This window comes from Hyperolius riggenbachi, chromosome 8, assembly GCF_040937935.1.
Source record: "Hyperolius riggenbachi isolate aHypRig1 chromosome 8, aHypRig1.pri, whole genome shotgun sequence".
Classification (NCBI taxonomy): domain Eukaryota; kingdom Metazoa; phylum Chordata; class Amphibia; order Anura; family Hyperoliidae; genus Hyperolius; species Hyperolius riggenbachi.
Window position 1 is genome coordinate 56,761,722 of NC_090653.1, and position 23,201 is coordinate 56,784,922.

At 42.0% G+C, this 23,201-nt stretch overlaps 2 protein-coding genes across 2 annotated transcripts in view; both read right to left on the minus strand.

Annotated features, from left to right (window-relative positions):
- Positions 1-1,574: 1,574 nt before the first annotated feature.
- The window catches only part of LOC137527312 (uncharacterized), a 44,878-nt gene continuing 23,251 nt past the window's right edge, over positions 1,575-23,201 (minus strand). Inside the window, exons 3-5 of the mRNA XM_068247820.1 lie at positions 6,976-7,098; positions 6,190-6,257; positions 1,575-2,150 (exon numbers count right to left, since the gene is read on the minus strand). Of these exons, the coding sequence (XP_068103921.1) occupies positions 1,941-2,150; positions 6,190-6,257; positions 6,976-7,098 (401 nt within the window). The 3' untranslated portion in view covers positions 1,575-1,940. The remainder of the gene's footprint in view (positions 2,151-6,189; positions 6,258-6,975; positions 7,099-23,201) is intronic.
- LOC137528389 (serine-rich adhesin for platelets-like) overlaps positions 10,044-23,201 on the minus strand; it is a gene marked incomplete at its 5' end in the record, with an annotated part of 31,953 nt that continues 18,795 nt past the window's right edge. The window contains 7 exons of the mRNA XM_068249682.1: positions 10,044-10,152; positions 10,268-10,543; positions 11,453-11,623; positions 13,318-13,755; positions 16,367-16,555; positions 17,831-18,177; positions 22,944-23,104. Of these exons, the coding sequence (XP_068105783.1) occupies positions 10,044-10,152; positions 10,268-10,543; positions 11,453-11,623; positions 13,318-13,755; positions 16,367-16,555; positions 17,831-18,177; positions 22,944-23,104 (1,691 nt within the window). The remainder of the gene's footprint in view (positions 10,153-10,267; positions 10,544-11,452; positions 11,624-13,317; positions 13,756-16,366; positions 16,556-17,830; positions 18,178-22,943; positions 23,105-23,201) is intronic.

Sequence of the window (23,201 nt, forward strand, 5' to 3'; positions counted from 1 at the left end):
TATGGGTATGGGCACCAAAATGGATAGACTGTTTGTATATGCTCACTGCTCCCTCTAGAGGCCAGAAGATACAGTTTTTCTTTTTAGAACAGAAAAAGCCAAAAAGGAGTCCAACCAAGGAAATCACCAGGAACGTTTAAGAATATGAGTTCTTTTGTTTTTGAAGTAAACCGAAATATGCTATAACTTGCGCAAGTGGGGAGGGTTGTTTATAAAAAATGTATACTTACCTGCCAAAACATGTTTTTTCTTCTTAACTAAACCTTTTGGGCTTGATTCACAAAGCGGTGCTAACTGTTAGCACACTTGTGAAAAGCTCCTTTTCACGCTTAAAAACACTATGTGCAGGCTAACTAGTCGGGTGCGCGCAAAATGTCGCATCGCGGTGCGACAAAAACGGCACACCTGATGCCACTATAAGGGCGCATTGAGTGCAACCTTATCATCGCACTATGCAATGTTAAGGTCGCACCCAATGCGCCCTTATAGCCGTATCAGGTGCGCCATGTTCGTCGCACTACGATGCAACGTTTCGCGCGCACCGGGCTTTGCGTGCGCAAAGTTTTGCACACGGGACTTTGCGCGCGAGCTGATTCACTTTTCTTGGTGCTAACTACTTAGCACCCTAGTTAGCATGCCCAAAGCCTTTGGGCATGCTAAGTAGGTTAGCAACGAATAGTGAATCAGGCTCTTTGTCTTCGGTTTCCCTGGCATGTCAATTACCGATCTTTCAAATCTCCCCCCCCCCCCCTTCATGTGACACATCCCTGGTGTACCCCTCCTCTCACCACCATACTATTGCCGAAGCTGGGGCAGAAGTGACCCAACAGTCTGGATAATCCAGCTGCACTCCATCTTGACACCAATGATGACATCATCATGTGTTAGCACCACAGAAGGATGTGGCAAAAATGGAAAGGGCTCCATAAATGTGAAGCTAGTCTCACATTATTAGAAGTGGTAAACAATATCTACCTGATATCAATCATATCATTTGATCTGATATAATATAGCTTGCACTTGGAACAGCTAGTAAAAGCTCAAGCTAATTTGGGTATCCACTAATTGTAGCCGCAGTGCAAATAGCAGGTGGCCACAGCACCTGCTATTCAGGGGGCGTTAAGGTTAGGCTGAGGCCTGAGGGGGAGATGTTAGGATTAGGTGGTCATGGGATTAGTGGTTAAGGTTAGTTGCCCACCGGGGAAAAGGGGGGGGGGGTTACAGTTAAGCACCACTGGGGGGGTAGAGTAGGGCAAGGTTAGGTCATGGTCAAATATTGGTAAATATTACCGATATTTTACTATATGAATTACGTATTAGAATATCAGTAATTTTACCAATATTTTACTACCAGCTATTTCCTGCACCCTATAAAATGATATTTTCGTTCCAGTAAAGCCCATGCCAAAAATACGGGCTTGTTAAACAATACAGAGAGCATTATAGTTGCACTTATCCATTAAGACATTTGTTAAAGGGATATTATAGTGATCCAAGTATATGAAACCACTTTATAGTGACCCAAGTACTGTATATGAAACCACTACTATATCTTGAAAGAGAAGTGTATTCTATCAGCAAGGTGATTGAGCTTGATTCACAAGCCTCCAGTAAAATTTGCAAGTTCATGTCTGCAGCTCTGCCCAATCAGTCTAACAAGTATCTCACTCCCTTGTGTGTATGTAGTTCTCTGCTCTTCTCAGTTTTAATGCAGAATTGGCACTGAACACACAGGGCAGCTGGCTTGTCCAAGCAGATGCAGAGAGCAGACAACACAAAGGAAGTGGTCAGGAAGGAATTAGCAGGGAGGTGGGGCAGAGGTGCATATGTGGAACATTCAGTATTTTCTCAGAACCTAAGAAGTTCTCTCTATGACAGTGAATCTGACAAAGCAGTCCAACGATCCCTGGTGAAACAGTTGTGGATCCATTAGCTCAGGGTTAGTTTGGAGTTTGTCCACATTGAGGTTGCACTACCCACATCTCCTGTTCATGTCTTTGAGTTGCTGGCCTTTGGGTGTTCAGTCGTTGTATTCGTCCTCTCTCAAGGTCTTCGGGCCGACTTGAAGGCTGATTTGAAGGGGTCCACCGTCCAAAGCGACCAATGATGCTGCTAGAACGGAACATGCTGAAATACAGACAAGCTGCAACCTGCAGGAAGATTAAACATGTTTAGATTTTTTTTTCCGGATGACCTCAAACAAGCTTTAAGACATTGTCCTGATGGCTTCTGGGAGAGAGTTTCTGAATCCTAGTAGCATTTTGTCCTCCTTGGTCACATCTTGTTTCCCCTTCAGACCATTGGAGGGGGGCATGGCTTTTACAGCCACTAACATCCCCCACAGTGATACCAGTGGGGTTATTGGATGTGGCATAAGCGGTTGTGGGAGGGGTGAGAAAAAGTATGTCACTTAATTTTACTCCCAATGTGGGTGGTGTCCAGACAGTCAGAGGTCCATGATGATGACAGAAGGAGTAGTACAGACTAATATTTGGGTGATTGGGGGTTGAGGACCCTTGCATTTAAGTGATTAGTAGGTGAGTTTTGTGGGTGGAGTTTTTTTTTGTTTGTTTGTTTGTTTAATGGGGGAGCATGACGTGGACTTAAAAGTGGAATTTTAGTTAGCCTTATTCTTTGTTTTATGAACTCTAAAGCAATGTCAGTTAAGCTGAATTGATCAGTGCCTTAAAAATAAATTACCCATCCATAATTTTTTTTTTAAATTTAAAATTTCCTATAATCCTTTGCTGCATCAGTCTGCTGTCAATGGCTGAAATGGGAGATATTTTCAGAGGGAATTCCTTGTATTGTTTTTCCCTCATGCAAATTCTGAGCATTTCCACATAAATCCCCCCCCCCACCCCCACCCCCCCCACACACACCTTTTGCTTTCAGGAGTAGGTGGAACCATAACAGGAAACGATGAATTGACAGCCATGATTGTATCTTCCATTTGTGTAGATGGCAGTTAGAGTCAAATTTAGATAAGTGCAGCAGAGTCAGTATAGTATCCATGGGCTGGACAATGTAATGTTTAACCTCCCTTGCGGTCTATTAAAACCGCCAGGGGGCAGCGCAGCACTTTAATTTTTTTTTTAAAATCATGTAGCTAGCCTAGCACTAGCTACATGATAGCCGCTGTTTAGCGCCATCCCCCCACCTCCTCCGATCGCCTCCGGCGATCAGTGCAAACAGGAAATCCCGTTCAGAACAGGATTTCCTGTTTGGCTTTCCCCGTCGCCATGGCGACGATCGTCATGGACGTCGTCGGGAGTCCCGATCTACCCCTCAGCGCTGCCTGGCGCTGATAGGCCGGGCTGCGCAAGGGGTCGGGGGGGGGGGGGGGGGGGCGAATCGGCACAGAGCGGCGGTGATTGGGAAGTACACGCAGCTAGCAAAGTGCTAGCTGCATGTACAAAAAAAATTATGCAAATCGGCCCAGCAGGGCCTGAGAAATCCTCCTGCGTGCATAGCCCGACCTGAGGTCGGGCTTACCGCCACGGAGGTTAAAGGAGTTGTCAGCCAAATACTGCTGCTCCATGATATACTTGCCCGGGGATTCCTCCAGCCCTAGCTCTAGCATTTTTTTCCTATCAAACTCAAAGTGCTTGCGAGGCAGCCACTAGAGTGCACTCAGTAGGCAGTGGCAGTGGTAGGGAGTCTAGCCCAATAACTCTTTACTGAATAGGTGCTGGTGTACTGAACAGATAGAGCTGAGATTTGAACTCAGATCTCCTATGGCAGAGGCAGAGCCCTTAAAGGAAGCATCAGCCAAATACTGCTGCATATGATATACTTACCTGGGGCTTCCTCAAGCCCCTTGCAGCCGACATGTCCCTCGCAGCATCTCCACTTGCAGCCGCTAGCCCGGGGTCCCCACTGGTGAAGGGGCCTACCTCGAGGTCATCCTCTACTGACAGCAGATGCTGCGAGGGACATGTCAGCTGCATAGGGCTGGAGGAAGCCCCGGGTAAGTATATCATGGTGCAGCAGTATTTGGCTGATGCTTCCTTTAAGGCCTTGTTCCCATTGCGTTCCGTTAGCGTGTCCATTTGCGTTAGGCATTTTTTGAGGCATTTTGTTTCGCGTTTCCCGACGCTAGGGTGGGCGGTGCGTTTTTCTTAAAAGTGCTTTTCTAAGCGCTTTTCCCGAGCAGTTTTGTAATTCACTCCATGACGCAAGTCAGGAAGTAAACTCTTTGTATTGGGATAGAATAAATACAATGTATTTATTGTTAAAAACGCAAACGCAATCGCTGCTCAATGCATTTTTGTGAGCGTTTTGCGTTTTTTTCTGTACCTTCCATTGAGGCGGAATTGCGGACAGCAAACGGAATGCCCCAATGAAAACGATCTCATTGCAGAGTATAGTTTAAGCGCCAGCGCTTTAGAAATCCAAAAAGCTCCTCAACCTGAGTTCAAATCTCAGCTCCATCTATTTAGTACGCCAGCACCTACTTAGTAAGGAATTCTTGAGCGAGACTCCCTAACACTGCCATTGCCTACTAAGTGTACTTTGAGTTCGATAGGAGAAGAGTGCCATAAAAATACTGGAATTTATTATTATTAAATGTTATAATTTCACGTTCATGTCTGGGCGATGCTACACAAACATATTTTCACTTTGGTCTGGACTTACACATTAAAGGGACTCCGAGCAGTGCAAAAACTATGGAAAGATACATATCATTTTAAAGGTTTCTTTCTCCTCTTTCCAATGATATATAAACTGCCGCCCTACACCTTTTAGTTTTCGCTATATTCGCGATTGAAATTGCCGCGGCCGCGATATCGATCGCGAAAATAGAGAAAACTAAAAGGCGTAGAGTGACGATTTAGGGGCCGTCAGAAAGAGGAGGAAGAGAGCTTTAAAATGATATCCATCTTTCCATAGTTACATTGTATTACACAGGGCGACTTTTTCTCAAAGTCAGCAGCTCCATTCAGCAGACTGGAGCTGCTGACTAGGAAAAAGTCGCCCTGTGTAATACAATGTAGCTATGGAAAGATGGATATCATTTTAAAGCTCTCTTTCTCCTCTTTCTGGCGACACCTAAATCGTCACTCTACGCCTTTTAGTTTTCTCTATTTTCGCAAACGAAATCGCGGCCACGGCAATTTCAATCGCAAATATAGCGAAAACTAAAAGGCGTAGGGTGGCGGTTTATATATCATTGGAAAGAGGAGAAAGAGAGCTTTAAAATGATATGCAACTTTCCATAGTTTTTGCACTGCTCGGAGTCCCTTTAAGGTCTACAAATTGCTGAATACATTTAGTAGTGATGGTTGTACGGTGCTAATTTCACTTATGCCAAATTGAGCATAAAATTTAGCATTACTATTACACGTAATTAGGGGGAATAGTGAAAAACAAGTAAAAAACTTTTTAAAAAGACCTTGTTGTTTTTGAGAAAATCGACTTAAAAAAATCAGAAGAAAAACACGTTTTTTTAAACTCAGTAAAATGTAATTTTGCTGCGGTACACTTTAATATGTACAGAGTCCTGAGATCTGTATTCTTATGTTCTACAGGGCCCTGGTCATGGGGAAGACCCTCTTGCCCATGGTATGGACAAGGACTTTGAGGGAGAAGGGGAGGCGTTTCAGAGGCCCCCCACATCATGGACAGGGACGGATCTAGGGGGGGGGGGGTATCTTGCCCCAGGCGCAGTTTGTTGAATTCTTAAAAAGGTGGCAAAATAAATGGCAGTTTAGGCGCCAAAACCTGACCTTAAGGCGCCAAAACCTGACCTTGCCCAAGGCGCAACTTGGTCTAGGTCCGTCCCTGATCATGGATCATTTGGGCTGGTGTAGCTCAGAGTGCAGTCCTGGCTCAGAATTTTGGCTATACCAGCCTGCATGGGTGAAAATGGGATAAAGAGCTTGGGAGGGGGGCCCAAGCTGTCCGTTGTCTTAAAATGTGTAAACAGAACTCTTAAAGTAAATAACAAACGAAATGTCATTATACTGAGTTTAACAACCCTTTTTCTTTGATTTTTTTATCGATTTTCTCAAAAATGACAAGGTCTCTTTGAAGAAAATACCGGTACATTGTTCCTAAATAATCACATTTTTTTGAATTTTCACATTATTTCACATAATAGCAAAATTACAGAACATAATTGTGCGCAAATCAAATCATCTTGATGTGAAATTCAAGCTCAACACTAATATTTAGTCAGATACTCACCCCGAGCAGTAACCCCAAAAATATGGCAGCAGCAAGCACGCCTATTATGATGATACCCCAGAATGGTACTGTAATGAAAACAAATATATATGATCAGCTTTAGTAGGCAGAATATGTTCTTAAAGGGATACTGTACGGGGGTCGCAGGAAAATGAGTTGAATTTACCCGGGGCTTCTAATGGTCCCCCACAGATGTCCTGTGCCCGCGCAGCCGCTCACCGATGCTCCGGCCCGCCTCCGGTTCACTTCTGGAATTTCAGACTTTAAAGTCTGAAATCCACTGCGCCTGCATTGCCGTGTCCACGCTCCCACTGACATCACCAGGAGTGTTTAGCACAAGCCCAGTATGGTCTGTGCCTGCGCAGTATGCTCCTGGTGACATCAGCAGGAGCGAGGACACGGCAACGCAGGTGCAGTGGTTTTCAGACTTAAAAGTCTGAAATTCCAGAGGTGAACCGGAGGCGGGGGCCGGAGCATCGGTGAGCGGCTGCGCGGGCACAGGACATCTGTTGGGGACCATTAGAAGCCCCGGGTAAGTTCAACTCATTTTCCCCCAACCCCCCTACAGTATCCCTTTAAATAGTTTTGAATGTACATTATTGGCATGTTGAGGAGGACACAAGTATAGAAATTAGGTTTTTGGGACTATGGACCTAATTTTCCAAAACAATGCTAGACTGAAGAGTATGAAAGAATATAAATGATCCTTATAAGCCTTGTCCGCCTTATAAACAAAACAAATGCATGCATAAATGCATTCCTTATTGGTGTGCACTTCACACTTACACTTAGAACTGTCTGCAGCCGCGATGTTTGTCTGTCCTCCAGTGGTTGTAGATGCTGTGGCACTGGTGGCCCCTCCGGAGTTGCTGGTGACTGCTGATTTAGTGGACTGAGTGGTTGTAGTTGCTGTGGTAGACACAAAACCTTCATGAAAGTGTATCGGCAGTTTATGAGATTTTTTTATTTCTGTCCCGGCCCCACTATCCACATTGCATGCCTCCCCACCCTACCACAAATGATGTTCATATCTAGGAGAACTTATGGAGAAGCATGTGAATTATTTGATCAGCTGATAGATTTTCAAACCTCTGATTTGCTGTGATCACATTCTGTTTTAGCACATGATGATGACTGACTAGCAAATCAGAGACTTACATATCTATCACCTGACCAAACTGATCACATGCTTCTCCATGATTTCCCTAGACACAACCATTGCTACCCACAACCAGTTTTGGTGCTTCAAAATATCTCTACTCCGCTTCCCACCACAGGTACCATGTTATAGTGTACCTATAGGGATAAAAAGTGCCACAAAAAGATACTTACCTCCCCTGCCCCCTCCACCTCATAGGAGTAGTGTCTGTACTAATGAAACTTTCCAATCACATTATATCATGGTTTTGAAAGGTAATTTACAGATTTTCAGGAAAGGAAAACCTTTAAACTCAGACTGATTGCTCTATGTAAAGCTAAAGTTTGTGGACTTATTATTGGTCTGGATTTTTTAAACTACAAAAGGCATTGTTATGGCCACTATCACTTATGTGACCAACCTCCTCTCTTGTCCCCCTATTAACATTCTTTAAAGTGAACCTCCAGACTAAAAATATACTCAGCAGCACTGAAAAGGCTTGGTGTTTCTTTAACAGTTTCACAGCATCAGAACTTTGTTTTTCTTACCCAAGCCTCATGTTTAGCTGCACAGAAGAAAACTGCCTGGGCATTTTTCCCCTGATGCAGTCCAAAGTATGATGGGATTTCTGATGATGTTCTCATTCTGCTGTTTTGGTGCAGGTTTTTTTTTTTTTTTTTGAATTTGACATTTGAAGCCTAGTGCGCGCAGCTGGGAGGGGTGATCAGGACACAGGACAGTTGGAACCGTGTCTCATGCTCTTTGTCACTTCCTTTCAACCAAAAAGATGGCTGCCCCTATGAAATCACAAAGATTTACCTGTTCTTTTAAAACAGGGATGAGTAAGAGATTATATTACCTATTTTAATTAACATAACTAAAGTAACTTAATGACAGTTTGTTTCTTTAGACTGAAGTTCCTCTTCAACCAATTAACACCATTCATGAAGGGATTAAAATGGCTGCACACACATGCATTTCAGCAGAATGCAAATTTGCAAAACGTCCTATTTTCAGTTATTGTTGGACAAATAGAATGTTTATGAACATCCATTTTGCATCTAGTAGTTAAAGAGAAACTCCAACCAAGAATTGAACTTTATCCCAATCAGTAGCTGATACCCCCTTTTACATGAGAAATAGAATGATTTTCACAAACAGACCATCAGGGGGCGCTGTGTGACTAATTTTGTGCTGAAACCCCTCCCACAAGAGGCTCTGAATACCGCGGTACTCTGGGCAAACTGCCACAATGTAACAATGTTCACAGACAGGAAATGGCTGTTTAAAGCTGTCTGTAACAGCCAGAGCAGCTAGAAACAGCTACATAACTTGCCCACAGTAACAATGTCACCATGTAATACATGTCAGAATGTGAATCTGGGAGAGAAAAGATTTTACAATGAGCAAACACTGACTAAATCATTTATACATAATTATTGTAAAAATCAAGCACTTTTTTTACTACATTATTTTCACTGGAGTTCCTCTTTAAAGGATACCCGAGGTGACATGTGACATGATGAGATAGACATGGGTGCCTAGCACACTAATAACTATGCTGTGTTCCTTTTTTTCTTTCTCTGCCTGAAAGAGTTAAACATCAGGTATGTAAGTGGCAGTTCCTGTCTGGACTTGGTCAGACTACAGTGTGACCCTCACTGATAAGAAATTACAACTATAAAAAAAACCACTTTCCTAGAAGAAAATGGCTTCTGAGAGCAGGAACGAGATAAAAAGGTTCAATAATTCATAGATGTTAGCTCTGGCATACTTCAATGAATGGGTCATTGAGCAAAAACAATACAACAGTAAAGACTTAAAAAGAAGATTTAAATATAAAATAAAACTGTGGAATATCTTAAAAAGTAATTTATAGGAGAAGGAGGATAGATACAATTGTTTATTTCATTCATTTATTTTAACCTCGGGTGTCCTTTAAAGAACCACTATCATGAAAAATGTTAAAATGTAAAATGCATGTGTACACATACTTAAAAAATTAATATGCACTATAAATTGCTTTTCTCCTATATCGTTGTCACTTACAGGTAGTACAATTATGTCAGGTATAACAGGTTTTGGAATAGTCCATGTCCTCATGGGAGATTCTCAGTATTTCCTTTATTTTCTAGAAAAGCAATCCCTGGAAACAATTTATACAGAGATGGCTGAATAATCTCCCTATTTGCTTCCATTGTGTTTTGGCAGTTGGATTGAGCAGCTACCATTCAATAAGTGTTTGTAAAAAATAAAGAAAACCCCGAGAATGCCCTATGGGGAGATGGACTAGTCCCAAACCTGCTATATTCGTATATCCTTTTGTAAGTGATGCTGCCATAGGTAAAAAAAAATTACAGTACATTTTACTTGCGAACAAATGTACATTGTATACTTATGCATACATATATGTTTTACATTTTACAATTTTTCATGATAGTGGTCCTTCAATTTTTTATGACTATTTGCAAATTTGTACCACTATACATTCTTGCATTACATGATAGCACTGCCTCTTCATATTCATATACTCCTGCTTTTACAAACTAGTACGGTTCTCATGATCTGATGAAGAGAATGAAATACACGAAAGCTAATAATATATTGGTAACAATTTTTTTGGTAGTGCAAATATTTAGTATCAGATACACTACTCATCCTTAGTTTTAGTAACCATTGTAATGTTTAAAGATGTCATATTAGATAGAGTTAAACATCAGTGATACCTGTAATGGTAGATGTAGTTGAAAGAGTAGTGGAAGATGCATGTGTAGCGGTAGTTGTGGAAGAAGGAATAGTATTTGCAGTGGATATAGCAGTAGTACCTAAAAGAATAATGATGGTTAGTATTGCATAATAAATGGAAGATATTGTAAATTATATACTTTTTTACTATAGGAATAATACAAGCTATTGTGGTATTTGGAGGAGTAGATGTACTTTGTGATGCAGTGGTAGTAGGAGCTATTGCGGTATCTAGACGAGTAGATGTATTTTGGACTTAAGTTGTAGTAGAAGCGATTGTGGTATTTGGAGGAGTAGATGTACTTTGTGATGTAGTGGTAGCAGGAGCTATTGTGGTATCTAGATGAGTAGATGTATTCTGGGCTGAAGTTGTAGTAGAAGCTATTGTGGTATTTGGAGGAGTAGATGTACTTTATGCTGTAGTGGTAGTAGGAGCTTTTGTGGTATTTGGAGGAGTAGATGTACTTTGTGCTTTAGTGGTTGTAGGAGATATCATAGTATTTGGAGGTGTAGATGTACTTTGTGTTGTTGTAGTAGGAGGAGCTATTATGGTATTTGGAGGAGTAAATGTACTTTGGGATGTAGTGGTAGTAAGAGCTATTGTAGTATTTGGAAGAGTAGATGTACTTTGTGCTGTAAAAGCCGTAGGAGCCATTGTGGTATTTAAAAGGAGTAGATATATGTTGTGCTGTAGTAGCAGTAGAAGCTAATTTAGTATTTGGAGGAATAGATGTACTTTGTACTGTACAAGTAGGATGAGCTATTGTGGTATTTTGGAGGAGTAGATGCTGCACTTTTTGCTGTTGTTGTAGTAGGAAGAGCTATTGTGATATTTGGTGGTGTAGTAGATATACTTTGTGCTGTAGTGGTAGTAGGAGCTATTGTGGTATTTGGAGAGGTAGATGTACTTTGTGATGTAGCTGTAAAAGCTGCTGAGGTAGAAGAAGCTGTTGTGGTATTTGAGACAATACTAACACTCTGAGCTATAGCGGTGGAAAAAAAATCTTGGTAGTAACTTGGAAAACCGTAGGAGGTGGCTATGTTGTGATGGAAGAAGCTGTTGTGGTAGTTGGGAAAGTATTAAATATAAATTTTTTTGGGTAGCTATAATACTTTGTGCTGTAATAGAAGGCGGAACTGCTGTGGTTTGTGTAGCAATAATATTACTACTTTCTGTTGCAGTTGACAAAGGAGCTGCTCTAGGAATAGTAGTAGTACTTTGTGCTGCTGTGGGAGTCACAGTAGTTTTAGTATTTGGGACAGCAAAAGTAGCCGCTGGGGTTGTTTGGGCAGCTGTAGTACTTGATGCTGCAGTTGTAAGGGGGGAGTTGTCCTTGAAACAGTTTGGGATAGTAGTTTTATTTGGTGTTGCCATGTTACCTGATGTTGTGATTGTAGTTGATGCAGTTGTAGTTCTTTGTGTTGTAGAGGTAGCAGAAGCTTTTGTGGTAGATGACGAAGATGTAGTACCCGGTGCCGTAGTGTTTGTTGGAGCTGTGCTTGTAGTTGGGACAGAAATAGTATTTTGTGTTGCAGTGGTAGCTGGAGCTGCTGTGGTAATTTTGACAGTTGAAAAGTTTAGAGCTGCAGAAGTAGCTAAACGATTTACAGTTGTTGAGACAGTGGAACGACTTTTAGTTGGGACAGTAGTGGTGGTCTGTAATGGAATGGTAGTAGAAGCTGTTGTAGTATTTAGGACAGTGGTGATACTTGGTGGTGCTGAGGAACCATCATCAGTTGTAGTTGCAAAAAGTGTAATATTTTGTGTTGTAGAGGAAGAGGAAGCTTTTGTGGTAAATGAAGCAGTTGTAGTACTTGGTGACATGGTGGAATTAGAAAGTGTTAATGTAGCAGGGCCAGTAGTAATACTTTGTGTTGCTTTGGTAGCTGGAGTTTCTGTGGGAGTATGGATGGTTGTTCTTCTTGTAAGAGATGCTGTGGTAGGGTGGATGACTGTACTACTTGTTGGTGTAGTAGAAGTAAGGCCTGTTAAATCAGTTATTGCCCTACTAGTACTTTGTCCTGCAGAGGTAGCAGGAACTTCTGTGGCAATGGTAGTACCTGTTGCTGTAGTGGTTTCTGAAGTAGTTGTAGTTAAGGCAGTACTAGTGCTTTGTGCTGCAGTGGTAGATGCGGATGTTGCTGAAATTAGATCAGCAGTAGTTGAAGATGCTGTGGTATAAGAAGTTGTATAAGTAGTCAATGCTTTAGAGGTAGTTGGAGCTGTTGTCTTAGTTAGTGCTGTAGTTGTAATAGGAGCAGATTTAGTAGTTAGCTCAAAAGTAGAAGTACTAGCTGTTGTAGTAGTTGGAAGAGTAGTGGTGGTTTGTGGTGATGATGCTGTAGTAGTTGAGACCGTAGTAGACATTTGTTCTGCTGTGATAGTAGGATTTGCTGTGATAATTTGGACAGGTGCAGTACCTGGTGCTCTAGTGGTAGAAGGAGCTGTAGTACTAGTAGTAGTTACTGCTGTAGTAGCATTGATTGGAACAGTAGTGTTAGTTTCTAATACTGCTGTTGTATTTGGGATAGTAGTAGTACTTAGTGTTGCAATGGTGCTTGACAAATTAACTGTATGGATAGTAGTAAACAATCGTGCTGCTGTAATATTAGGCGTTGCTGTGTTGGTTTGGACAGGAGGAGTAATTGGTGCTGAACTGGTAGTAGAAGCTGAAGTAGCAGGAGATGTAGTAGTAGTTGGAATAGTAGTGGTGGTTTCAAATATCTTTGAAGTACTTGGTGTTGCATTAGTAGTAGGAGTAGTAGTTGTAGTTGCAGCTGTTGTAGTGAATAAAACAGTTGTATTTTGATTTGCAATGCTAGATGAAGCCTCTGTAGTAGTCTGAGTACCTGAACTACTTGTAGTGGTAACTGGAATAGCTGTAGATTCTGTGACAATAGAAGTACTTTGTTCGTTAGTGATACTTGTTGCTGTAGTGGTGACTGAAGTAATTGTTGTATTTTCAGCTGCTGTAGAAGTACTTTGTGCTAGAGAGGTAGATGCAAATATTGCTGTAGTTGGAATAGAAGTGGTAGCTGATAATACTGTAATAGAATCTGCTGTAGAGGTAGGTAATGCTGTATCAGTAGTTGGAGCTGGTGTAGTAGTTAGTGCTGTAGTTGTAGTAGGAACTGTTGTAGTAGTTAATTCTATAGTGGTAGTAGGAGCTTCTGTAGTAGGTGGAATTGTGGTGGTTTGTGATGAAGTAGGGACAGTAGCAGTTGGGACAGTAGTAGAAATTTGCATTGCTGAGGCAATAGTAGTTGTAGGAGTATCTGTGGAAGTTTGGATAATAGTAATATTTGGTGTTGTAGTGGTAACAGGAACCATAGTATTTAGAACTACAGTGGTAATAGGAGCTGTTGTTGCTGCAGTCAGGGTAGTAGTGGTGGTTTGTGATGCTGTTGTAATAGCTTGGACAGTAGTTCCTGGAGTAGTAGTTATAGTAGCAGTTGTGGTGGTAGGTAAAACAGTTGTCCTTTGTGTTGAAGTGCTAGCTAGAGCTGCTGCAGTACTCTGGACAGCTGAACTGTTTGATGCTGTAGATTGAGAAGTAGTACTCAGTAATGTGGTGGTGGTAGTAGGAGATGTTGTTGTAGGTGAGTCAGTAGCGGTACTGGGAACTGTGCTAATAGTAGAAGCTGTTGAGATAGTTGTGGCACTACTAGTACTTTCTCCTGCACTGGTAATGGGAAATGTTGTGGCAAAATATGAGACTGTAGTGGTACTTGGTCCTGTAGCGGTGGCTGGAGTATTTGAAGTGACAGCGGTAATAGTAGCTTGTGCTAAAGAGGTTGCAGCAGTTGTTGTAGTAGTTGGCACAATAGTAGTACCTGATAACACTGTAGTAGATGGAGACATGGGGGTAGTTAGTGCTGTAGTTTTAGACACTGATGTAGTAGTAAGTGCTGTAGTTGTAGTAGGAGCTGTTGTACTAGTTAGTGCAACAGTGGCAGAAGGAGCTATTGTAGTAATTGTTGCTGTAGTAGTAGTAAGAGAAGGAGATGTCATAGTGGTTGGAACATTAGTGGTAGATTGTGATGTGGTTGAAGAAGTTAGGTTTTTAGATGTACTTTTGGTCGCAGTAGACCCTGAAGTAGTAGCTGTGGTTGTAGCTGTAGTGGTAGGTAAAACAACTGAACTATTTGTTGAAACAGCAAATAGAGGTGTTGTAGTAGTCTGGACAGATAAACTGCTTGATGCCGCAGTGGTAACTGGAGTGGTTGCAGTTTGTGTTACAAAAGTAACACTTTGTTCTGCAGTAGAAGGAGCTGCAGCTATAGAAGTAATGCTCTGTGATGTGGTGGTACTAGGAGCAGTTGTTGCTACAAGTGAGGCAGTAGTGGTACTGGGTATTTTGCTAGTAGTAGATACTGTTGAGGCAGTTGTGGTGCTAGTAGTATTTTCTCCTGCACTTGTAATAGGTATTGTTTTGGCAGAAGATGATATAGTAGTGGTACTTGGTTCTGTAGTGGTGGCTGAATTAGTTGTTTTAGTGGCATCAGTAGTAGTAGTTTGTGCTGCAGAGGTTAAATCAAATGCATTGTTGGGAGAAGTAGCAATACTTGATGATGCTGTAGTAGATGGAAATACAGTGCTAGTTAGTGCTTTAGTGCTAAAAGGAGCTGATGCAGTAGTCAGTGCTGTAGTTGGAGGAACTATTGTCCTAGTTAGTGCAATAGTAGGAGATAGTGTAGGAGTTAATGTTGTCGTGGAAGCAAGAGGAGATGTTACAGTGCTTAGAAGATTGGTTGTAGATTGTGGTGCTGTTACAGCAGTTTGGTTACTAGATGTACTTTGGGTCGCAGTGGTACCTAAAGTAGTAGTTGTAGTTGCAGCTATGGGGGTAGGTAAAACAGTTGATGTACTTTGTGTTGAAGTGGTAGATAGAACTGCTGTAGTAGTTTTGACAGCTGAACTGCTTGATGTTGCTCTGGTAACTGGAGTGCTTGTAGTTTCTGCGACAATAGTGTTACTTTGTTTTGAAGTAGTAGAAGGAGTTTCAGTTTGAGAAGTAGTACTCAGTGATGTGGTGGTACTAGAAGATGTTGTTGCAGAGTAGCCTGTAGTGGTACTGGGTGTTGTGCTTGCAGCAAAAGCTGTTGAGGCAGTTGGGGCACTAATAGTACTTTCTCCTGTACTGGTAAGAGGTACTGTTGTGGCAGAAGATGAGAAAGTGGTAGTGCTTGGTCCTATAGTGGTGGCTGGAGTAGTTTTTGTAGTGGCAGCAGTAGTAGTAACAGTGTGTACTGCAGAGGTTAAAGCAGATGTTGTAGTATTTGGAGCACTAATAGTACTTGATGATGATGTAGTAGATGGAGACATGGTGGCAGTTAGTATTGCAGTGTTAGAAGAAGGAGATGATGTAGTAGTTAGTGCTGTTGTTGTAGGAGGAGCTGTTGAACTAGTTAGTGCAACAGTGGTAGAAGCAGATATTGCAGCAGTAAGTGTTGTAGGAGTAGTAAGAGTAGATGTTGTAGTGCTTGGAACATTAGTGGTAGATTTTGATGCTGTTGTAGCAGTTTGGTTCCTAAATGTAGTTTGGGTCACTGTGGTACCTGATGTAGTAGTTGTAGTTGCATCTGTGGTGGCAGGTAAAACTGTTGATGTATTTTGTGTTGAAGTGGTAGTTAGTGCTGATGTAGTAGTCTGGATAGCTGACATGCTTGATGCTGCAGTGGTAGCTGGAGTAGTTGTAGTTTCTGTGACAATAGTAGTACTTTGTTCTGTTGTAGCAGTAGAAGGAGCTGTAGTTTGAGAAGTGGTACTCTGTGGTGTGGTGGTACTAGGTGCTGTTGTTGCAGGTGAGACAGTAGTGGCACTTGATGCTCTACTAAACGCTGAAGCTGTTGGGCCAATTGTGGCACTAGTAGTACTCTCTCCAACACTGGTAATAGGTACTGTTGTGGCAGAAGATGATACAGTAGTGGCACTTGGTTCTGTAGTGGTGGTGGAAGTAGTAATGGTGGCAGTGGTAGTTTTTGCTGCAAAGCTTGAAGCAAATGTTGTGGTATTCAGAACATTAGCAAGACTTGATGATGCTGTAGTAGAGAGAGATGTGGTGGTATTCAGTGCTGTTGTATTAGTAGGAGTTGAAGTAGTTATTAGTGCTTTAGCTGTAATAGACGCTGTTTTACTAGTTAGTGAAATAGTGGTGGTAGGAGCTTTTGTAGTAGTTGGTGCTGTAATAGTAGAAGTAAGAATAGATGTAATAATACTTGGCACTGTAGTGGTAGATTGTGATGTTGTTGTAGAAGTTTGGTAACTAGATGTACTTTGGGTTGCAGTGGTACCTGAAGTAGTAGTTGTAGTTGCATTTGTGGTGGTAGGTAAAACAGTTGACGCACTTTGTGTTGAAGTGGTAGCTTGTGTTGATGTAGTAGTCTGGATAGCTGACATGCTTGATGTTGCAGTGGTAGCTGGATTCGTTGTAGTTTCTCTGAAAATAGTTGTACTTTGTTCTGTAGTAGTAGTAGAAGGAGCTTCAGTTTGAGAAGTAGTACTCTGTGATGTCGTGGTTATAGGAGCTGTTGTTGCAGGGGAGATTGTAGTGGCAATGGTTGCTATGCTAGTAACAGAAGCTGTTGAGGCAGCTGTGACATTAGTAGTACTTTCTACTGCACTGGTAATAGGTACTGTTGTAGTAGAAGATGATACAGTAGTGGTCTTTGGTTCTGTAGTGGTGGCTGAGGGAGTTGTTGTAGTGACAGTAGTAAAAGTAGTAGTAGTAGTTTGTGCTGCAGAGCTTGACACAGTTGTTGTAATATTAGGGGCACTGGACAGAGACTTTGTGGTAGTCAGTGCTGTTGTGATAGTAGGAGCTGAAGTAGTTCGTAGTGCTGAGTTGTTGTTAGTGCTAGATGTAGTTGTTTTAGTAGTTAGTGAAATAGTGGTGGTAGGAGCTTTTCTAGTAGTGGGCGCTGTAATAGTAGATATAAGAAGAGCTGTAGTAGTATTTGGGACTATAGTGGTGGTTTGTGATGTTGATGTAGCACCTGGGTTACGTGATGTATTTTGGGTCACAGTCATACCTGAAGTTGTAACTGCAGTTACAGCTGTGTTGGTAGGTAAAAATGTTGCACTTTGACTTGAAGTGTTAGCTGGAGCTGCTGTTTGGACAGTTAAACTGCTTGGTCTTGCACTGGTCACTGGAGTGGTTTTAGTTTCTGTGACAATAGTGTCAATTTGTTTTGTAGCAGTAGAAGGAGCTGCAGTTTGGGAAGTAGTACTCAGTGGTGTGGTGGTATTAGGAGATGTTATTGCAGATGAAACAGTAGTGGTACTGGATGGTACACTTGTAGCAGAAGCTGTTGAACCAGTTGGGACACTAGTAGTACTTTCTCCTGCACTTATAGTTGATACTGTAATGGCAGAAGTTGAAACAGTAGTGGCATTCGGTCCTGTATTGGTGGCTAGAGTAGTTGTTTTAGTAGCAAAGTTAATAGTAGTTTGTGCTGCAGAGGTTGAAGCAGATGTTGTAGTAGTTGGAACAGTAGTAGTTCTTGATGATGTTGTAAAAGATGGAGACATAGTGGTAGTTAGTGAGGTAATGCTAGATGGCGATGATGTGGTAGTTAGTACTGTAGTTGTAGTAGGAGCTGTTGTACTAGTTAGTGCATTAGTGGTAGTAGAAGTGGTAATAGGAGCTATTGTAGTAGTTATTGCTGTAGTAGAAGTAAAAGGAGGTATAGTAGTGCTAAATTGTGATGCTGTTGAACTGGTTAGGTTACTAGATGTAGTTTGTGTTGCGGTTGTACCTGAAGTAGTAGTTGTAGTAGCAGTTGTGGTGGTAGGTAAAACAGTTGCCCTTTGTGTTGAAGTGGTAACTAGAGCTGCTGCAGTAGTCTGGACAGCTGAACTGCCTAGAGTAGTAGAAGATAAAACAGTAGTGGTACCTGGTCCTGTAGTGATGGCTGGAATAGCTGTAGAGGCAGCAGCAGTAGTATAAGTTTGTGCTGTAGAGGTTGAAGCTGTTGTAGTAGTTGGAGCAGTAGTAGTACTTGATGATGCTGTAGTAGACAGATATGTAGTAGTAGTCAGTGGTGTGGTGAGAGTAAGAGCTGAAGTAGTAGCTAGTGCTGTAGATGAAGTAGGAGTTGTGGTACTAGTTGATAAAGTAGAAGTGGTAGAAGCTGTTGTTTTAGTTAGTGCTGTGTTAGTAACATTAAAAGAAATAGTAGGAGATGTCATAGTACTTGGGACACTAGTTGAGGTTTTTGATGTTGTAGCATTTGGGATACTAGATGAACTTTGGGTAGTGGTATCTGAAATGGTAGTTGTAGTTAAAGCTGTGGTGGTAGGTACAACAGTTGCTATACTATGTGTTGAACTGGTAGCTGAAGTAGTTGTAGTTTCTGTGACTAAAGTAGTACTTGATTCTGAAGTAGCAATAGCAACAGTTTGAGAAATAGTACCTTGTGATATGGTATTAGAAGACGCTATTGTTGCAGGTGAGACAATAGTGATACTGGGGGCTTTGATAGTAATAGTATCTGTTGTGGCAGTTGTGGCACTAGTAGTAATTTCTCCTGCATTGGGAATAGGAGCTGTTAAATTAGTGGTGGTAGTAGTAGTAGCAGCAGCAGCTGCAGTAGTAGCAGTTTGTGCTGCAGAGGTCCAAGCAAATGTAGTAGTTGGAGTAGTGGTAGTACTTGATGATGTTGTAGTAGATGGAAACATAGTAGTAGTTAGTCTTGTAGGGGTAGTAATAGCTAAAGTAGTATTTAGTGCTGTAGTTGAAGTAGGAGATGTACTAGTTAATGAAATAGTGGTAGTGGGAGTTGTTGTAGTATTTAGTGCTGTAGTTGCAGCAGGAAGAGTTGTAGTTTGTGTGACAATACTTTGCTCTGTAGTAGCAGTAAAAGGAGCTGCAGTTATAGTAGTGCTATGTGATGTGGTGGTGTTAGGAGCTGTTGTTGAAGGTGAGACAGTAGTGGTCCTGAGTGTGGTGCTAGTAGTAGAAGTTGTTGAAGCAGTTCTGGTACTAGTATCACTTTCTCCTTCACTAGTAATAGGTACTGTTGTGGTAGAAGATGTGACAGTAGTGGCACTTGGTCCTGTAGTGGTGGCTGGAGTAGTTGGCGTAGAAGCAGTAGAAGTAGAAGTTTGTGCTGCAGAGGTCAAAGCAGATGTAGTTGGTGGAATAGTAGCAGTATTCGAAGATGCTGTAGTAGATGGAGACATGATAGTAGTAGAAGCGAAAGTAGTAGTTAGTGCTGTAGTTGTAGTAGGAGATGATGTATTAGTTAATGAAATAATTGTAGTAGGAATTGCTGTAGTACTTAGTGCTGTAGTTGTAAGTGTAGTAAGTGTACTTGTAGTTTGTGTGACAATAGTAGTACTTTGTTTTGTAGTAGCAGTAGAAAGTGCTGCAGTTTGAGAAATAGTACTCTGTGATGTGGTGTTACTAAAAGCTATTGTTGCAGGTGCGACTGTAGTGGTACTGGGCACTGTGCTACTAGTACGAGCTGTTGAGGCAGTTGTGTCACTAGTAGTACTGTCTCCTGGACTGGCAATAGGCACTGTTGTGGCAGAAGATAAGACAGTAGTGGTACTTGGTCCTGTAGTGGTAGATGAAGCAGTTGTTGTGGTGACAGCAGAAGAAGAAGATTGTGCTGCAGAGGGAGATAAAAATATTGTAGTAGTTGGAGCAATAATGGTACTTGATGCTGTAGTAGATGGGAAAATGGTAGTAGTTGGTGTTGTAGTGGTAGTAGGAGCTGTTGTAGTAGTTAGTACTATATTTGTAGCAATTGCAACAGACGTACTTTGAGCTACAGAAGTAAGTGCAGGTGTTGTTGTAGCAAGAGCAGTAAAGAATGTTGATAACTTTGTAGAAGAAGGAAATGATGACGCACTAGTTATACCTAACACTGCAGTGGTTGGTGAAGTTGTTATGATGGTTGAGACACTAGCCGTACTTGGTGCTGAAGTTGAAGCTGGAGGCATTGAACTAGCTGTGTCTGTAATAGTACTTTTCAGTACAGTTGTGGCTGCAGCTGTTGTAGTAGTGGAGGCACTAGTGGTAATAAATGTTGAAGTGGTAGCTGGAGCTGTTCTGAAAGTAGAAGCACTAGTGATGCTTGGCATTGCAGTGGTGGGTGGAGTTGTTGTGGTGGTTGAGACACTAGTGGTATATGGTGCTGAAGTGGAAGATAAAGCAGTAGTAGCTGAATCTGTAAAAGTACTTGTCAGTGCAGTGGTACCTGGAGCTGTTGTAGTAGCTAAGGTCCTAGTGGTACTTGACACTGAGGGTGTATTCTGAGTTATTGTGATAGTTGATTCACTAGTATTACTTAATGCTGTAGTTGAAACTGGAGCTGATGTAGTAGCTGTGTCTGTTACAGTGGTAACTGAAGCTGTTGTAGTAGTTGGGATACTAGTGGTACTTGACACTGAAGGTGTAGTTGGAGATGTTGTGGTAGTTGATTCACTGGTGGTGCTTAATGCTGTATTTGAAGATGGTAGTGCATTATTAGCTATTTCTGGTGAGACACTTGTCAGGGCAGTGGTAACTGGAGATGTTTTAGTAGTTGAAGCAATAGTAATGCTTGACACTGAAGATTTAGTCAGAGTTGATGTGGTAGTTGAGATACTAGTTGTACTCGGTGTTAAAGTGGAAGCTGAAGATGCTGTAGTAGCTGTGTCTGAAGAACTTGTCAAAGCAGTTATGGCTTCAGCTATGGTAGTAGTTGAAGCACTAGTGGTACTTGACACTAAAAGGGTAGTTGGAATTGATGATGCGGTAGTTTCACTAGAGGCACTTTGTGTTAAAGTGGATGATGGAGCTGTTGAAGCAGTTACGTCTGAAAAAGTACTTGCCAGAGAAGTTGTGGCTGCAGCTTTTGTAGTAGTTGGGGTACTGGTTGTATTTGCCAATGCAGTGGTGGTAGTTGATTCACTAGTGGTACTTGATGGTGTGCTGGAGTCTGGAGCTAATGTAGTGGCTTTGTCTTTTAAAGTACTACTCAGTATAGTGCTAACTAGAGCTGCTGTGGTAGGTAAGGCACTAGTGTTGTTTGGTGCTGAGGTGGAAGCTGGAGCTGTTGAAGTAGCTGTGTCTGTTGATGTTCTTGTCAGGGCAGTTGTATTTGGAGGTGTCGTAGTAGTTATGGCACTAGTGCTATTGGTACTAGGCACTGAAGGTGTAGTTTGAGTTGATGTGGTAGTTGATTCACTAGTGGTACTTCGTGTTGAAGTTGAATCTGGCGCTATTGTAGTAGCTGTGTCTCTAGAAATACCTGTCAGTACAGTGGTAGATGTAGCTGTTGAAGCAACAGAGGCACTAGAGGCACTTGACACTGCAGTGGTAGGTGAAGCTGTTGTAGTAGCTGATGTATTAATGGTACTTAATGCTGTACTGGAAGCTGGAGCTGATGTAGTAGTTGTGTCTGTTGGCATGCTTGTCAGTGCAGTGGTAACTGGAGCTGTTGAAGGAGTTATAACACTAGTGGCCCTTGACAACGGAAGTGTAGTTGGAGTTATTGTGGTAAAGGAGACACTAGTGGTACTTGGTGCTGAAGTGGAAGCTGGAACTGATGTAGTAGCTGTGTCTGAAGTATTTGTGAGTGCAGTTGTAATTGGAACTGTTGTAGTAGTGGAGGTACTAGTGGTACTTGTCGTTAAAGGTATAGTCTGAGTTGATGTGGTTGTTAATTTGCTAGTGGTGCTTGATGATGTAGTGGAATTTAGAGCTGACATAGTAGCTGTGTCTGTTGACATACTTGATAGTGCAGTGGTAGCTGGAGCTATTGAAGTAGTTGAGACACTAGTGGTACTAAATACTGAAGGTGTATTCGGCGTTGATGTAACAGTGGAGACGCTAGTGGTACTTGATGCTGAACTGGAACCTGTAGCTGATGTAGTAGCTGTGTTTGTAGAACTATTTCTCAGTGCAGTAGCAACTGGAGCTGTTGTAGCAGTTGACGTAGTAGTGGTACGTAACACTGAAGGTGTAGTCAGATATGTTATGGTAGTTAATCCACTGGTAGCACTTGATGTGGTAGTGAAAGCGCGAGCTGATGTGGTAGATGTGTCTGAAGAAATACTTATCGGAGCAGTTGTGGCTATAGCTGTTGTAGTAGCTAGGATACTAGTTGTACTTGACAATGAAGTGGTGGCTGGAGCAGTTGTGGTAGAGGACTCACTAGCGGTACTTGATGTTGTACTTGAGGCTGGAACTAATGTACTGGCTGTGTTTGTGGAAGTAATACCCAGTACAGTGCTAACTAGAGCTGCTGCAGTTGGTGAGGCACTAGTGGTGTTCAGTGCTGAAATGGAAGCTAGAGCTGTTGAAGAAGCTGTGTCTATTAAAGTATGTGTCAGGGCAGTTGTAATTGGAGGTGTGGTAGTAGTTAGGGCACCAGTGGTACTGGTACTTGACACTGAAGGTGTAGTCTGAAATGATGTGGTAGTTGATTCACTAGTGGTACTTGGTGTTGAAGTGGAAGCTGTAGCTAATATAGTACCTGTGTCTGTAGAAGTACCTGTCAGTGCAGTGGTAGCTGAATCTGTTCTAGCAGTTGAGGCAGTAGTGGCATTTGACACTGCAGTGGTGGCTGAAGCTGATGTGGTAGTTGATTCATTAGTGGTACGTAATGTTATACTGGAAGGAGGACTTGGTTTCGTAGCTGTGTCTGTTGGCATACTTGTTAGTTCAATGGAAACCGGAGCTGTTGAAAGAGTTGAGGCACTAGTGGCACTTGACAATGAAAGTGTAGTTGGAGTTGATGTGATAGTGGAGAAAATAGTGGTACTTGGTGCTGAAGTCAAAGCTGGAACTAATGTAGTAGCTGTGTCTGTTGAAGTAATTGTCAGTGCAGTTGTAATTGGAGCTGTTGTAGCAGTTGAGGCACTAGTAGTGCTTGTCACTGAAGGAGTAGTCAGAATTGATGTGGTTGTTGATTCACTTGTTGTGCTTGATGCTGTAGTGGAAGCTACAACTGAAGTAGTAGCTGTGTCTGTTGAAAAACTTGACAGTGCAGTTGAAGCTGGAGCTGTTGTAGCAGTAGGGGCACTAGTAATACTAAACACTGTAGGTGAAATCACAGTGTTTGTGGTAGTGGAGACACTAGAGGTGCTTGGTGCTGAAATGGAAGCTGGAGCTGATGTAGTGCCTGTATTTTTTAG